We start from the raw sequence: 16256 nt of genomic DNA on the forward strand, positions 1-16256 counted from the left end.
CAACTCAAGTTTGTGGATTATACATTTATACTGTACCATAACCACGATTTAAGATATCTAAAGTTATAGTCTTAAATCGTGACCATAACCACAGAACAGATTCTGGGCCATAACACTGTAGTACTGTACAAATTATTTGTTTTGATAAAATCCTCGTGGCTCGACTATTATTTTTGATAACGATGTCCGAGTGTTGATAACGATTAATGATTGTAAATTGTAATCTCATTTTTAGAGCGAACACCAAACCTAACCGGCAAGTGGTAACTGCTGAATGATTTCCATTTACATTCGTAAATACTATAGATCCATAAAGACATGTTACATTCGACCTCATAGAATATTAGATATTTAATAGTTCAATAAATATTCATTGTGTATAATTGTATAATTTACGGTTCCATCAATACTGTGATACGAAATGTAAGTTTTAATACTAGGTTAAATATAATCTTGATAAAATAATTTTCTCGCTTGTATTTAATCATATTTAATATTTACCTGTTAGTCTCAAAATGAAAGCCAAATCTTCGGTGAAGACCAGCTCAGAACAACGGTTTGTTTTCAAATCGAGGAAAGCCGAACGTAAAGCCATGCGCCAAATGAAAAAACAGAAGAAAGGACACTTGCAGCAAGTGATAACTAAAGAACTTACAGTACAAAAGGTAAATGCCAAAAAAAAATTACCAAAAACATCAAACACAACTGACTGGCGAGTATTGGATAGAAATAAAGAAAAAGTTGAAGAAATTAAATTACAAAAACAATTTGAGAAAAGTCGTCGTGAGCAAATGAAACATGCTAATGAAGATGAAGATAAAGAGATCAAAAGATTGGCCAAACATTTAAAGTTAGATAAAAAGAAAACCATTGGAAAATCTTTTATTGATGATGGACTCGATTGTATCCTTTTTTTAATGATAAAATATTATGTAGGTACCTATTTTTAACTTAATTTTTCCAGCTTTCATAAATATAATAAACCTTAGTAACTTATAACTAGATTTGTTGGATGTGTGTGATCCCGAGACACGTAAGAACTGTTCATCTTTAAAAGAAAGTTTGATGGATATTGATTCAAATTTTGATGATGATTATAATACTGTTAATGCTTTAAAAAAAAATAAAAAAAAGAAGGAACCAGAAATTCAATCCAAAAAAAAAGTAACTTTTGATTGTTCTGATAACTCATCTAATGAAGAAACTTTTAATTATGAACATGATAATGAAAATGAATCTGATGAAGACATTTTGAATGATGAGTTTGAAGACGAAAGTTTATCTGGTGAAGAAACTCTTGATGACGATTGTGATAATGAAAGTATGTCCAATGAAGAACATTTTGGTAATGATGATAATGATGATGGCGATACATTTGATTACAACCATGAAGAAGAATTTAATTATGATGATGAGAAAGAAGACAAATTTTCTGACAGTGAACCTAATGAAGATGAAGATTTATCAGATAATAACGATGATACAAAAACTATAAGTACAAAAGAAGATATTTATGGTAGAATAAGGAAATCTGATGGCACTATAGTGGCAAGTTACTTGAATTAAATATTCCCTATTAACAAAATTATTTTTTATTTATCCATGTGTTTTAATAATAGGAACAGTCAATAACTTACATACCTCCACATTTAAGGAAAAAACAAAATGAAGAATCTGAACAACTTAAACGCCTCCGACAACAAGTTAAAGGGCTGTTAAATAGATTGGCAGAAACTAATATGCATAGCATTAGTCGACAGGTAGAATACAGAAATTTGTATTAATTTTTACAACATTAGTCATTTTAATTATTTACAGATTGAAGATCTCTATCAAGTGAACAGCCGAAATAATATGAACGAAACACTATATAAATGTATATCTGATGCTATAATACGTTCAGAATGTGTATCACCATACAGAATAATTGTAGAAAGTAGTACATTATTAACAGTTTTACATACAAATGTTGGAAGTGAAATCGGTAACTAAAATTATCATATTTTATAAATCAAACACATTAGAAAAGTAGTGGCCGATGTAAAATAGTAGTTCAATAAATTATACTTTTATTCATACCTTTAGTATCACAGTATGAATATTTTTGACCTAATTATTGTTAATAATAATTGGACACAATTGTTGTAGGTACACCAATATCTATATAATACATATGTTATGTTTAAGCTATTTTCACATTAAAATTATTCTTACCTAGGTCAAGCATTTAATACCATTAATTCGTCACTCACTTTATTGGTATCCTATCATTTTTGTCTCTCCTGAATGTAGTATACTATGTAGTTAGACCTTAGTTAAATTAAATTGATTATATTTAATGAAAAAATAATATTCAATTATATATTAACTTTTAGGTGCATTTTTTTTACAAAGTTTGGCAACTAAATTGAATATACTTATTGAAAGTAATGATATAAAAGTTGAAGATAAAGAATTAGATAATATTGTACTATTGTTGTGTTGTCTGTATGCTTTTAAAGTAAGTAAAAAATTAGTATCAAAATATTAAATTAAAATATATTTCTAATTGATTACAAACTTTATTGAAATGTATGTGTAGTAGAACGCCGATTATCCAAACTAATTATTGTCAATGATGGTCCGGATACACAAATATCCAGATAATTGACCATACATAAACGTACACAGTACCCACTGATACACTTATGCAGCTGCAATAGCTGATAATCAGAGTTCAATAATAAATCATATTAGTTTGAGTATATGAGTTATTAAAAGACTTCTTATTTTTACTTACCTTGTTATTGTACGTATGTTGATTGATGTATGGATAATATTTGCGTTCTACTGTATCTATTTATTCAAAACAAAAATATTTAGTTTTTACTATTAATTAAGTTAAGTAGGTGCAATATATTATTGTTGATTACCATATCAGTGTCATCAAAATGTATGGTGACATGTTATTCTACCACACAAACCAGATATTGCCATCCTAGTATGGTGTTTCTATTTTTGCACACTCTATCACATGTTTTATATGTATTTCACATTAATTTTAACTGTTAGTTTTGTAAAATTGGTTTTTTTGGCCTACAATCTAGATTTAAATATTCAATATGCTATTTATTTAATATAACAGCTAATTTTTGAATAAATTATGAAATTGTATGTTTATAATAATAATAATCATGGCAAATGAAAACATAATGTGCTTAATTGTGATATTTATATTTTCATCAATTGAGTTTTTTCAATTACATTATACTATTTATTTTATACTGTTCTAGGTATTCCATGGTGGTTTTATTTTTGAAATTTTAGATAAATTACTTATTAAATTTGAAGAAAAGCATATTGATTTAATTCTAAGTATTTTAAGAACTATAGGATTTAACCTTAGAAAAGATAATCCTGCATTAATCAAAAAGCTATTATTAGACATACAAAAAAAAAGTGCAGATACTTGTGAATCAACAATAAGGTACAAGAAGACATTTTGATTAGAGTATTTCTTTTTTTTGTTCACCTATAATTCATATTTTTATAATGTGTAATTTGTATAAATTATATTGTAATTTAATATTTTATGTTTTCAGCTCTAGAGTAAAATTTATGTTGGAAATTCTGTCAGCAATAAAAAATAATAATGTAAATAAAATACCTACTAGTTCAGAACAATGTTACTCAACATACATTGAGCATGTACAAAAAGTTATACGTACTTACTACAAGTATAATAAAACTCCAGCAGAATTAGCTATATCCTATGAAGATTTACTTAATGGTTGGTATAGTTTTTTAATTTTACCTCAACATTAAAGCATTGCAATACAATCAAAATAATGTACACATATTTTACTTTTTTTGTAATCATTAGCTGATAATAAAGGTCGTTGGTGGATTGTTGGTTCAGCTTGGAAGGGTGATGAACAGAAAAATAATAACAATTTACAGAAAAAAGACATGTACGATAAAAAACTACTAGATATGGCCAAAAAATATCGGATGAATACTGATACAAGGAAAAATATTTTTTGCATTTTATTCACTGCTGAGGTATACTTAGTATTAATGTTTTCTTAGTGTAAAAAATCTTGTTATTATTAAACTATTCATTTCAAATTCTTGTTCCTAGGACTATTTGGATGCTTTTAACAAGCTTGTGAGATTAGGTCTGAAAGGTCTTCAACAAGAAGAAATTGTCAGTGTTTTAATTCATTGTTTATTAGTTTATAAAGTGTATAATCCATTTTTTGCTTATGTTGCACAACAATTGTGTCAATCCAATAGAAAATATCAAGTAATTATTACTGAAAACATGTGTTATGATCTAGTTATTATCAATTATAAAAATTTCTTTCAGGCATTTTTCAAAAAATCAATAAATGTGCGTTTAGAAGAAATTGACAATTTGAAAAAAAATCAAATACCAATTCTGGCATCATTTTTAGCACAGATGTTGCGCAATCATTCACTCCCTATCACAATTTTAAAAGTAATATTAAAATACAATTTTTTTAGTAATACATATTTGTGATAAATTATTGTTTGTTAGAATGTTGACTGGGGAAGCCTGAACAAACTGATGGTGAGTTTTGTTCGACAGACTTTGATTAAAGTGTTACAAGATATTGATGAAGAAGAAACCACCAATATATTTCTAAAAGCATCAAAAAATCCTACTTTACAGTTTTTCCGTGAAGGTCTTACATTGTTTTTAAGTCATTTTCTTATTAAAAATGTTTCAAAAGACATTAGTGACAATAAATTAGAATTGTTAACAAACAGAGTAAAAGTTGCACAAGCCGCATTAAACCGCTGCTAATGTGTGCATGTGTGTACTACACACATCTGGAAGCCCTGTTTTGCTCTAATTGGATTTAAACTTACTAATGACATTAAACATATTGTTTATGATTCACTGTATTCTTGTCTTTTGTGAACGTAACATTTCATTATTTTATATTGTTACTAGTTAAATATAATGCCTCCAAAAGATCCGGAATTAATTGCTCTTAGAAAAGAACTAGAAGATTTAATTGCCAAATGTCAGGTAATAAAACATGTTCACTTGTTAAACTGTATATATATTTTTATACGTAAACATATTGTTGTGTCATGTTAGTTTTAATTTTATAAATAAAAGTAAATTTTATTTTAATTTGCATAATATTCAATATATTTTTAATTTTGATCATCAATATTTTACTGTATGTTTTTATTTTTTCTGGTTATAAGTAAAATAATAATGAGATATGTATGGAACCTAATAAATAAAAATAATATTAAGAAATTAATACAAACATATTTAGTTATAGGATAAAAATGATTACTTTAACCATCTTAAGAAATATTTTTCAAACTATAAGATAGTGAAATGTTAGTTACTGTATTTGCAAAACTTAAAAAAAACTAATTTATATATGTAAAATGTTAATAAAACAATAAGTTATAACCTACTAATAAATATAGAAAACAAACTACCATAAATGTGTAAGTACTGCTGGTATAGGGTATTAAAAAGTATTTAAGTACTAAGGTTTCATATTGTGCAAGAGAGGAAACTATTGATTTTTAAGAATGTCAACATATGTGTGGGCATAATGTTATCATTCATTTTAAGAATTATAAACTGCCCACATATATTCTTCATTATAACATAGTTTTCATTGGTAAAGTCATGCTTCATGATTTTTCTTTACTATAGTCTATAGTCTCCTCTTGTGAGTGGACATAATAGGTGTGTACCTATTATATTTAAACTTCCTTTGAAACTTTTACATTGTCATTGACTGCCCTGTCTGAGTAGTGAAAATGAAATTTTAATGTCATAGTTTGAACTACGAACAGTAAATTAAATTAATATACTCAATAGTTCTGTTATATTATAATTTGTAAGTCACATTATATTTATTGACTAAACTCTAAAGCCTATTAAGTCGTTAAGGTTGAACTACAGCATAAACACACATTTATTCTGTGGTAATATTTTACATTTCATATCATGCCTAACGAGTAAGACAGTATGTAAGTACTGAAAAACAAGAAAAATTTCAAAAAAATACAATTTAATGCCCAATCAATTGTTTTTAAACAAAAGTATAATTGTTTTACCTATTTAAACTTACATGATTTGAAGTGCAAGTCGTAATTAAAACGACTTATCTATATAATATTATAATACTTTTTTAAATATCAGCCTGTGCGTGACGAAAATTTCATTTGTCAGACTGTTGGGTAACCAAAATGTACGAAATAAAAATAAAAATACCAAGCAATACACATAATACTTATTTAATTTTTTAATGGTGTAGTTTATTGACTATTGTAAATTGATATAAAATGTTATCCATTATAATAAAATATAAAAAAATATATTCAAGTTTCAAAAGTGCTCTAAAAGTAAGAGTTTGAAAAAATGATGATTAAAAGTTTCATTTTTAAGTTCTTTGGTGTATGTTATGAATTTTGTACTTAGAAAGCAATGTACTACCACATTCGGAAAAAAATATTATTTCCGTTTTTCAAAATTCTCCCATTTTTAAGGGGGCCTGTGGGTACAGACAATTCCTAAAACATACGAAAAATACTAAAAATTTTAAATTTTAATACAACTTTTAGGAATTAACAGTACTGCTCCATATCAGATCGCCTGATTATTGCGCAGTCGTGAAATGTACCTACATTACAAAATTGTGAGCAATGAGAAAAATACTTATAGGCAGGTACCTATTCATATATGATGTTAGTCAGACCGTGAAGCGGGTGAAGATTTTTTTAAGGTGCAGGCTATATTGTTAACTGTTTTATTATTTCCATATAAATATAGAATAGATAATACAAATCGTATTACAGATTTAAATGTTATAGCAATAATTGAACTTATAGGTTCCTGTGGCTATATCTATGTGCCTACAGCTGACCACAGGATGTAAAAAGTTTTGAACATTGTACTTATCAATACAAAATTGGTTATACATTTATAATATATAGATATAATTGACATTAACAATTAACTATTTACCCACAATATCTAACCTTAAGAAAATCAATAAGTTCTTTATGTTTCAATTATAATAATATAATGTACATTATGCACATAGGTATAGCCGTATAGGTACCTATATATTTTTATTTTTATTAATTTACGATTAAATAATCTAGAAAAAAGGAAGAAAATGAATTTAATATTGTTGGTCCTCATAGTTTAGATCATATAGTGAAAACTGAAAGGGATGAGTAATAAAATATATCACTCCAGGGTCCAGACTGTAGAATACTTATGGGACCTATCGATTCCGCCAATGTAGCATTGATTCCGCCAGTATCAACTCCGCCAGTTCAGGTAGTCTAAAAACAACCTATCGATTCCGCCACCTACCAATTTCTACCTCGACCTGGCAACTACTGATGTCAACCTATTTCTGTTATAATAATAATAATATATCTAAAAAATAATTCAATAATTAATTTAAATATTAAAAATAAAATTAATAATCAGTATAATAATTAATACAATACAATATATATATATATATAATAATACAATTAATTTAGTCAAATATAGTTTTAAGTTATACAATGATATTTTTATAGTATGAATGTATGATGGATGCCAAACTAATGGAATGTGAATTAATATATATATAAAATAATACAATATAGTTAAATAAATAAAATTCTATAATAATAATAATAATAATATAGGTATCTACAATATAAGTCAATATTGAATTTTAATATAAATTAATATAAGATTATTTTTGCCCTGGCGGAATCGATAGGTCGTTTTTAGACTACCTGCACTGGCGGAATCGATAAGCTTTATACCCAAGTATAAAAAGGTCTGGCGGAATCGTTGAAACCCCATACTTATATGTAGGGCTCGGAAGTTGTAGGAATTGCATATTGTTCTGTATGATCTCAATTTATAGCAGACCTAGCTAGAAATTTTAAATATACAATTACGAGTTAAAAAGTTGAAAATTGAAAATTTTGCATATTTTACCAATTTTGGCTAAAAAGTGCATATTTCATTGATTTTATACAAATATTATGCATATTTAATATTTTTCTAAAAAAATTGATTTTTTTCTTTCTTAACCTGTATATTTCAACTAATATTGAATATAAAACTCAAAATGACCAACGAACGTATATACTGTCATCGCCATGGTCAATTTTATAAATATGCTCCGATGACTTCAAGTTTCAACTAACGTTGAAAGATCGTTTCCTCGATATAAAAATCTTCTATCGAATAATTGTCGTTCATTTGAAATAGAAAATCTTAAGAAAATATTGGTGGTTCAATGCAATAACTTGACAGATATTAGAAAACATGTATTTTTTCGTAATTTAAAAAATACTGAAAAAATATTATTAATTTTATTTTCAGCTCAATATAAGATGTCAAAATGCCAACCAGTTATACTTTTTTTTTAGTTATAAATAATTTTTATGCATATGATTAATTTGTAAACAACATCTGATGTCTTTAATTTTTGGAATTCAGAATAATATTTTTGCATATTTAACATTTTTAATGCATATTTTGCAATTTTTTCGTGCATATTTGCATGCATATTTTACCTTTTTTAGCTCCTACAACTTCCGAGCCCTGCTTTTTTGTCTAGCCTACAAATACAGATATTAAATAAATTTAAACACTATTCCTACCCTACCTACCTACAATATGTGCAATTATGCAACTATATGTACTATAGTGACTATACAACGTCGTTTATCAACATAACAATATTTTATTAAAACAAAAGCAGCATATCTGCAGTGGTTTGAATTATGAGGTCGTGAGGAGATATGGTTGTCATTATGTATAATACATTTCCTAAGCGGAAGGAAAACACCGTGCTATAATGTGGTGTATTTTAAACACCCTCCCCCTCTTGTTTACTTTAAGGTATTAAGGTACGTGAAAACTCATGTCATTAACTTTAAAAGTGTATAGTAGTATAGTACTATAGTTGTGTAGTACTAATTACTTTATTTAAATGCCTATTAATTGTATATTATATTATAGGTATACAAATTAAATTTTCGTTTGTCTATAAGACTGAATATTAATCGACTATTCTCAACTATTGACTAAGTCTTAAATCACTATTTTCATAAATAAATATTACCTATACCCATATACATTTTTTTAAGATTAGGATTTTGTTTTGTTTTTATTTTGGCAAATTCAGTTTTTTTGGCCGGTGTTATCATATTGGTAAGTCTGAATGATGTTATATAATACAACGAAATTTAAATTGTACCATTATCTTTAAAAATTTTACAACTTGAAATACCTTTATTATAGAAAAATATCTATAATTTAGAAATAGTCAATTCAAAAAAATATTTTATTAGGTATTCCACTATATTAAATATATATTTTGGAATGGTATTTTTTCAATAATTTTCATTGCTCAAATATTCTGAATGTCAATACTTAACACTATTTACTCACTGTGATTATAGCAAGACCAAAAAAGCAAACAAGACAAAACCATTGAAGAAATATCTAATGGAATGGCTGATGTGCCAAAGTGTAAATTGGCCACTAAGAAAATGCTCAAAGGACATATTAATAAAGTGAACTCGGTCCACTATAGCGGCGATAGTAGGTAAAATAAAAAATAAAATAACAACCAAAATATAATCCGAAATACTTTCTATCAGTTTCTAGATTTAAATTATAATTTATAATGAATAAAACACTCGTGTGGTTTCGTCTAAATGTAGTAATGGTCTTTACAGACACGCCGTTTCCGGATCACTGGACGGAAAACTTATCATATGGGACACATGGACCGGTAATAAAGTACAAGTTATACCATTACGTTCAGCCTGGGTTATGTCTGTGGCTTTTGCACCGACGGGCAATTATGTCGGTTAGTATATAAATATTGTGTACCAATGACCAATGTATTTTATTAAAAAATAACCAGGCGTCTAATACTTATTGGTTATTAGTGTTATTACTTATACCAAGTGGAAGGATGGCTCTACTTATTTTTATTCGGATGTTGGTGGGTGGGTCGTGGGTGTGCTGTGGGTCATAAAACGCATGTTGAGGCCTAGATGGCGAGTATATTAAAATCACTTTTAACACAATATATGATGACAAAAAGTAATAAACTCAAAACGATGACGCCATAATTTTGTTTTTAAATTTTACTCTTACATAAAAATGTATGTTGAACAGCTTGTGGAGGGATGGATAATATGTGCACTGTTTACGACTTAAATAATCGTGATTCGAACGGAGGAGCGAAAATGATACGCGAATTATTGGGTTACGAAGGTTTTTTATCGTCGTGTCGATTTGTCGACGATAAAACCCTAATCACTGGATCTGGAGACATGAAACTGTAACTATCACGCACCTTTATATTTTTATAAATTTACTACATAAACCTATTGTATATATATTTTATACCTACAATGTTTGTAGACATACTAAGTACAATAAAGTAGGTACCCTATATAGTAGAAATCAGTTCAAATTACAAGTTTAACTGTTTGGATATTATTTTATTTATTGCACGTATTAATCTATTGTGTAAATGTTATTAATTTTGTTCGTGTTCTTATTATACAGTTGTATGTGGGACTTAGAAGCTGGTAAGAGAACGAATGAAATCGAAGCCGCTCACTGTGGAGACGTAGTGTCATTATCATTGGCACCGGACCAAAATATGTTCGTGACGGGCAGCGTGGATAAGACTTGTAAATTATGGGATCGCAGGGAACTGAAGTGCAAACAAGTGTTTTTCGGACACGAGGCTGACGTGAATTCTGTTTGCGTATGTATCGTCGTAGTTTATAATACCTATATAATGTTAACAGACATAATTAAAAAAATGATGACCTATTAATTATTATGAAAAAATTTTAAAAAAAGTAAAAATGGACCTGTGTCTTGTTACAGTTTCATAACAGCGGATACGGATTTGCTACAGCTTCGGAGGACAAGTCCGCTCGTCTATACGATATTAGGTCTGATCAACAAATTGCTATGTACAAACCACCAAATTCCACTTCAGGATTCACTTCGTGTGGTCTATCGGTATCTGGTAGGTTTCTGTTGGCTGGTAGCGATGATAACTCGGTTCATGTGTGGGACACGATGAAAGTCCAACACAATGGTAAGTGTGTTATTATTATCTATTAAATATGCGTATTACAGTATGATTTTATTCGCAAATCATTAGTCATAAGTTCATAACACTATTTATCTACGATGCCGTAAGTTATTTGATTGATAAATATAGATGGATCAATAATAACGATTTAGAACTTTCTGGTAACCATAATATTAAATATAGCCATATAGGTAGGCGCACATTAAAATCATTATAGGTAAATGATAATTAACGAGCTCTAACTCTTAAAATTACATAAATGCTCTGTATACCTAAACGTAATTACGAGGGTAGTGAGTGGCTTCATTTTAAATTTTAAGTTTCGAAAAACAAGTGTTTATTTAAATAACATTAACGTCTTCAAGCCTAAATAATTTATTTTTAGTAAATTGTGGAATTCTGTATAGAACCTGCTAGTTACCGCCAACCGGGAGTAGTAAACTGAGTACCTACACCCTGCACCCTTCTATACACGCCTATACTGGCCACCACTAAATACTGAAGTATTCGAGACCAAGAAAGGTGTCTTTTATTTAACGAGTTAGAGTTTCTCAAAAGTCTGATGTTTAGATTAGTGTGCGACCTTCTATGCATCTCAAAACCAGCCATGATAATATTAATATACTATACATTATGATGCAACTAATAAATAATAATATACGATATGTTTTACTGGCTTACAGGTACTTTGAACGGACACGAGAACAGAGTGACTTCTCTGAGTGTATCGCCGAATGGTATGTCCGTGGTCACAAGTTCTTGGGATATGAACGTCCGTGTTTGGGTTTAAACGTGGAAACTGTTGTGTACCTATTACCTATAAGATCACTTAATATGACTAGTGTTAAATTCACCAAATTATTGGTAGATGCAATAATATAATATATATTAACTATATATTATACATAATATAGTTACACTACAATAATTATTGTATTCTTTTAAACTATATCAAACCCCAATCAAATGATGTTTTGTAAAATATCGGAAAACCGTTTAATAGCATGCTTATTCAACGATAACGCGACCTTAATACATTTCATCATTATTTGTCACGCTTTCCATCCTCTCTACTTTACAAAATAATAATATGGTATTGCGAAAAAATAAAATAAAATCTCTCATTGTATCTATCCATTGATTATTTGTAACTATTAACTGTCAGTTAGTGTGTTAAAGTCTTGTTACCTACCGTTACTCAGTGTTATTTTAATCAATTATTGTACACAATACGTATATTAAGTTAAATATTATGATTTTGAGTTATATTAATTTTTGTTTATTTATTCCCGTTTATATTAACGTCATCTTTGTTGGTCAGTATTGGTTTATAGTATTATAGATATTTATTCATTAAGCATAATGTTAATTGTTAATTACTGATTACTGAAGTAGGTATATATATATATGTAACGATATGATATATATTATATAACTATAGTGCTGTATCATTTTTTTATTTGTTTTAAGTAAATCTACAATCTATGCAATTTTGCATAGAAAGTAGGTCTGATAAAAGACTGAAAAATATACTTAACAGTTAACGGTGAGTTTTAAGAGTTAAGGCGTAGATTTTCCATTTTTGTGGTAACACACTACAAAATGTGATGTATCTAACAATGTAATTACGCATCGCCTATCGGTGGATAGGTACTAGGTACCTATTTTCATTGCACGTTATCCATTATTAACAATTCACCTATTTACTAGGTGACTTTTTTAAAGATAAACACTAATTTTCTTGAATAGAATTTTCATTTTTTAACTTCGAATTCAAGCATAATATTTTTCTAAAAATTTCAATATATATGTATAAATCAAATTAAAATGAGTAATTAATTAGTTATAGATAACTTATAACTATTTTAACTATTTTAACTTTTAAGTACTGATGAGCGTGTTATAGTGGAATTGGGAGTGTATATTTTGCGGTTCCGTATTTTGTTATGTTGTAGTGTTGTGTTATGTCCCTTAATAAATAATAATAATATTTTCAATCTTAATATAAAATACCTACTGAGAATTCTTACTCATATTCTAGTGCTTCCAATTTTTTTTTCAAAATGTATAGTTTTTTACTGCCAATAGATAAGTAAAATCAAAACTTAGTTATCACACTCACCTTACTTTTATTTTTGCCCATAAGCCTTGAAATATAGGGCAATGACTACGCGTGTTTTCTGTTTTGGTACTAGCTCCGCAAATCAAAAATATCCCTCGACTTGACGGCGGACTTATTGTTATGCAAAACCACCACAAGTATAGGTAACATGGATAATAATAATGTATAGACAAACATTTAATATTCGAAATTATTTAATTTTAAAAATTTTTTTAAAAAAATTTGAGTTTCAGAAAAACTGTACCTTTTGAAGTTTTTCACCAGTAACTTTAAATCAAAGTTTGTCGACTTTTTTTTTACTTTCTTATAAAACATCATATAAGTATATACAACACACTTTGAAAAGAAAAAAATAGAATCTTCTTTTCTTCGCTAAACTACAATATTCTTATTCATCATAGCTCATAGATGTATTTATTAAAATGTTCATTTTTTCATAATATCATTTATTAAATATAGATATTGTCTTGTGGTTGAATATTATATATTATATATTTTTTTATAATAATGGTCATACAAAATATGTTTAGTTAATAACGTTGTTTGTACTCATGTACCGCCAGATGGCGAAACCTGTGTGATTCACGTCCGGCGCGCATGCTCTTCCGGTAACGCGATAAACTAATACCGTGGGCGGCGAATCACACACGCCGTGGTCCGCGATCGTATTCGCCGTATTCAATTTCCTGAATATTAATCAGTGATGTTTTGTACTCCTCATCTCCGCTACTCTGTTGTTAGTCGTACTGTGATAGTCGACAGCAGGGGGGTGTAACTCTCCGGCAGTAATAGGGACAGAGTAGTTACTTGTACCAACCACCGGGCACGCCACATACAATAACTAACCAGTAACCGCCACAGCGTTGCGGTCGCTGTCGAAAATCGAATTAAGTGAACCATAGACAAGTATACCTTTATAGATAACCAACTCAATGCAAAAGTATGGTGACTGCGTTTAGCGCTCCGTGTGGTTGGGAACATGAAGTACAATCGAATATGCGGTACCCCAATATCGATACCTCAACATCGATATCAGTATTATCGATATCTGTATTATCAATATTATCGATACTTCATAAATATTACATATTAAAATATATTATAATATTATTATTAATTATATTCATAAAAATAATGTAGTATATTTTCTTAAATTATAATTGATGATAAAAAATAAAAACACGATATTTATATTTTGTATAAACAAGTAGATAATTTATTTTTTTAATAAGATACAAAATATTAAAATGCTATAAATTTCACAAAAAATCAAAATTAAAATTATTATAATTATTAAGCAACACTGTTGAATTTTCCTAGGGTGTTTTTTGGTTTTTTAGAATGTTTAGCGTGCCAGACATTTGCTTTTAGTTTCATCGGATCAGATTCCAAGTGGTGAATTTTTTTCTTCCCTATTAAAATTCTATTTATTTCTGTACACCAATGGTTAAGCATTAAGAAAACAATACTATTTATAATTTTTTTAACAAAAATTTCACCACTATGGTTTGAGCACAGTGGAAGGTCTTTAAAATTAAAATTATTCCTTATGTTAAAACTTAGTGTCATACAAATATCTATATGATGACAAATTTTAGACATTTGTCCGGTTATATATTCAATTATTTGTTGAACCAAAGAAGCGAATATCTGACACGGGTATTTTAATGACTGTCTATTAATAGTATAATCTCTAGCTGTTATTAGATCATGCGTTGTTGTCACATTGTTAGCACAAAGATTTTTAAGACAGATTTTACAATTTTTAAATAAGTCTCTGTTTAGTTTTTTTAAATGTATCCGGCTATATAGGTATGAACATTCTCCCGTAAAACATTAATACCCATTGGCACGTTAAAAATGGTTACAGGTAAATCGACAGTAATGTAACAATTATTTTGTACCACATTCATGTCATTAGGGTCTTTAATAATTAAATTTTTATACGATGTTAGACTTGCTTCAACTATATCTTCACAGTTTGAGCCTGGTGAATTAGATGCCATTAAATTGTTCAACAATAATGTTTTATATGCTGATGCAAATGCGTGGCATGATGGATTACTTGAGCTGACACTACGTGCTGCACCAAAAAAACATTCTACAGAATCCTGATTTACATGTCGTGGTAAGAGTGACCGAATGCCATAATTGTACAATGTTTTAAACAATTTTTGAAAACCTAAAATCAAACAATAAAAAATAATAGGTTTGTTCCAACACGCGGTCAAACCTAATAATATCAATTAATTTATTTTTAAATGCATCATATTGTTATTTTTATTTTGAAAACGGATTATGATTGATCAGTTTACTAGGGAATAATAGAGGCGATTTTGAACATTCCAATTATTGTTAGTGTCATAATGAATAATATAAATACAAAAATATCATATTTTTTCAATATTTTCATTCTTGGATATCACAGCTAAAAAAAAACGCATGTTCAAATTTAAAATTATCATTACAGTGACTTACTTGTAACCTACTGTACAGCAGAGCGACACCCACTTAACCACCTGTTTCTTTAAATAATATTAGTTATAATATTGGGTCAGGGGCCCAATCATGAGGCAGACTGACATTGCATGGAAACATAATTTTACTAAAGTAAGTAAAGCCATCGTACAATACAATTGTGTTACATTAAACATATTATGTTAAAATACTAAGGTTACATTAAACAATAAATCTATTCTAAAAATGTCAGTTATTTAGTAAATTATTACATCATAAATATTACTTTAACAAAAACAATACTACATTGGTTAAATTGTTTACATAAAATATAAATATCACAATAGCAAAATCATGATTGAAATCACATCTCTAAATGAAAAAAAAAATTAAAATTAAAATTATAAAATAAAATAAAATACAAAATATTATATAAAAATAATTGTATTTGATTTTTATTATTTTCTATTTTATTATTTTCTCAATATAAAAAACAAATATATGTTTTTAAAGGTATCTATTTGATTATTATAACCCTTGTA

General features: G+C 28.0%; 2 protein-coding genes across 2 annotated transcripts; both read left to right on the forward strand.

Moving 5' to 3' along the window:
* Window positions 1–235: 235 nt before the first annotated feature.
* LOC111037073 (nucleolar MIF4G domain-containing protein 1 homolog) lies at window positions 236–4906 on the forward strand. Its single transcript, XM_022319436.1, has 12 exons — window positions 236–423; window positions 509–903; window positions 1004–1548; window positions 1620–1760; window positions 1819–1984; window positions 2376–2500; window positions 3273–3466; window positions 3582–3769; window positions 3863–4041; window positions 4121–4285; window positions 4349–4480; window positions 4541–4906. Exons 2-12 carry the CDS (start codon window positions 516–518, stop codon window positions 4808–4810), a joined length of 2493 nt encoding a protein of 830 aa, XP_022175128.1. The 5' UTR covers window positions 236–423; window positions 509–515; the 3' UTR covers window positions 4811–4906.
* A 17-nt stretch (window positions 4907–4923) lies between these two features.
* Window positions 4924–12401, forward strand: LOC111037074 (guanine nucleotide-binding protein subunit beta-2). Its single transcript, XM_022319437.1, has 7 exons — window positions 4924–5038; window positions 9469–9614; window positions 9748–9881; window positions 10196–10361; window positions 10592–10796; window positions 10922–11138; window positions 11819–12401. The coding sequence occupies exons 1-7, from the start codon at window positions 4970–4972 to the stop codon at window positions 11923–11925; spliced, it is 1044 nt and encodes a 347-aa protein (XP_022175129.1). The 5' UTR covers window positions 4924–4969; the 3' UTR covers window positions 11926–12401.
* The last annotated feature ends 3855 nt before the right edge of the window (window positions 12402–16256 follow it).

This window comes from Myzus persicae, unplaced genomic scaffold (assembly GCF_001856785.1).
Source record: "Myzus persicae strain clone G006 unplaced genomic scaffold, MPER_G0061.0, whole genome shotgun sequence".
In the NCBI taxonomy this organism is placed as follows: domain Eukaryota; kingdom Metazoa; phylum Arthropoda; class Insecta; order Hemiptera; family Aphididae; genus Myzus; species Myzus persicae.

Bases quoted from the DNA above. Each gene is read 5' to 3' on its own strand.
- LOC111037073 (XM_022319436.1), top strand. From the start codon at position 516: ATGAAAGCCAAATCTTCGGTGAAGACCAGCTCAGAACAACGGTTTGTT. The intron at 1,761-1,818 runs GTAGAATACAGA...AATTATTTACAG, and splicing joins TGCATAGCATTAGTCGACAG to ATTGAAGATCTCTATCAAGT. The intron at 3,770-3,862 runs GTTGGTATAGTT...TGTAATCATTAG, and splicing joins CTATGAAGATTTACTTAATG to CTGATAATAAAGGTCGTTGG.
- LOC111037074 (XM_022319437.1), top strand. From the start codon at position 4,970: ATGCCTCCAAAAGATCCGGAATTAATTGCTCTTAGAAAAGAACTAGAA. The intron at 9,882-10,195 runs GTTAGTATATAA...TATGTTGAACAG, and splicing joins ACCGACGGGCAATTATGTCG to CTTGTGGAGGGATGGATAAT. The intron at 11,139-11,818 runs GTAAGTGTGTTA...ACTGGCTTACAG, and splicing joins GATGAAAGTCCAACACAATG to GTACTTTGAACGGACACGAG.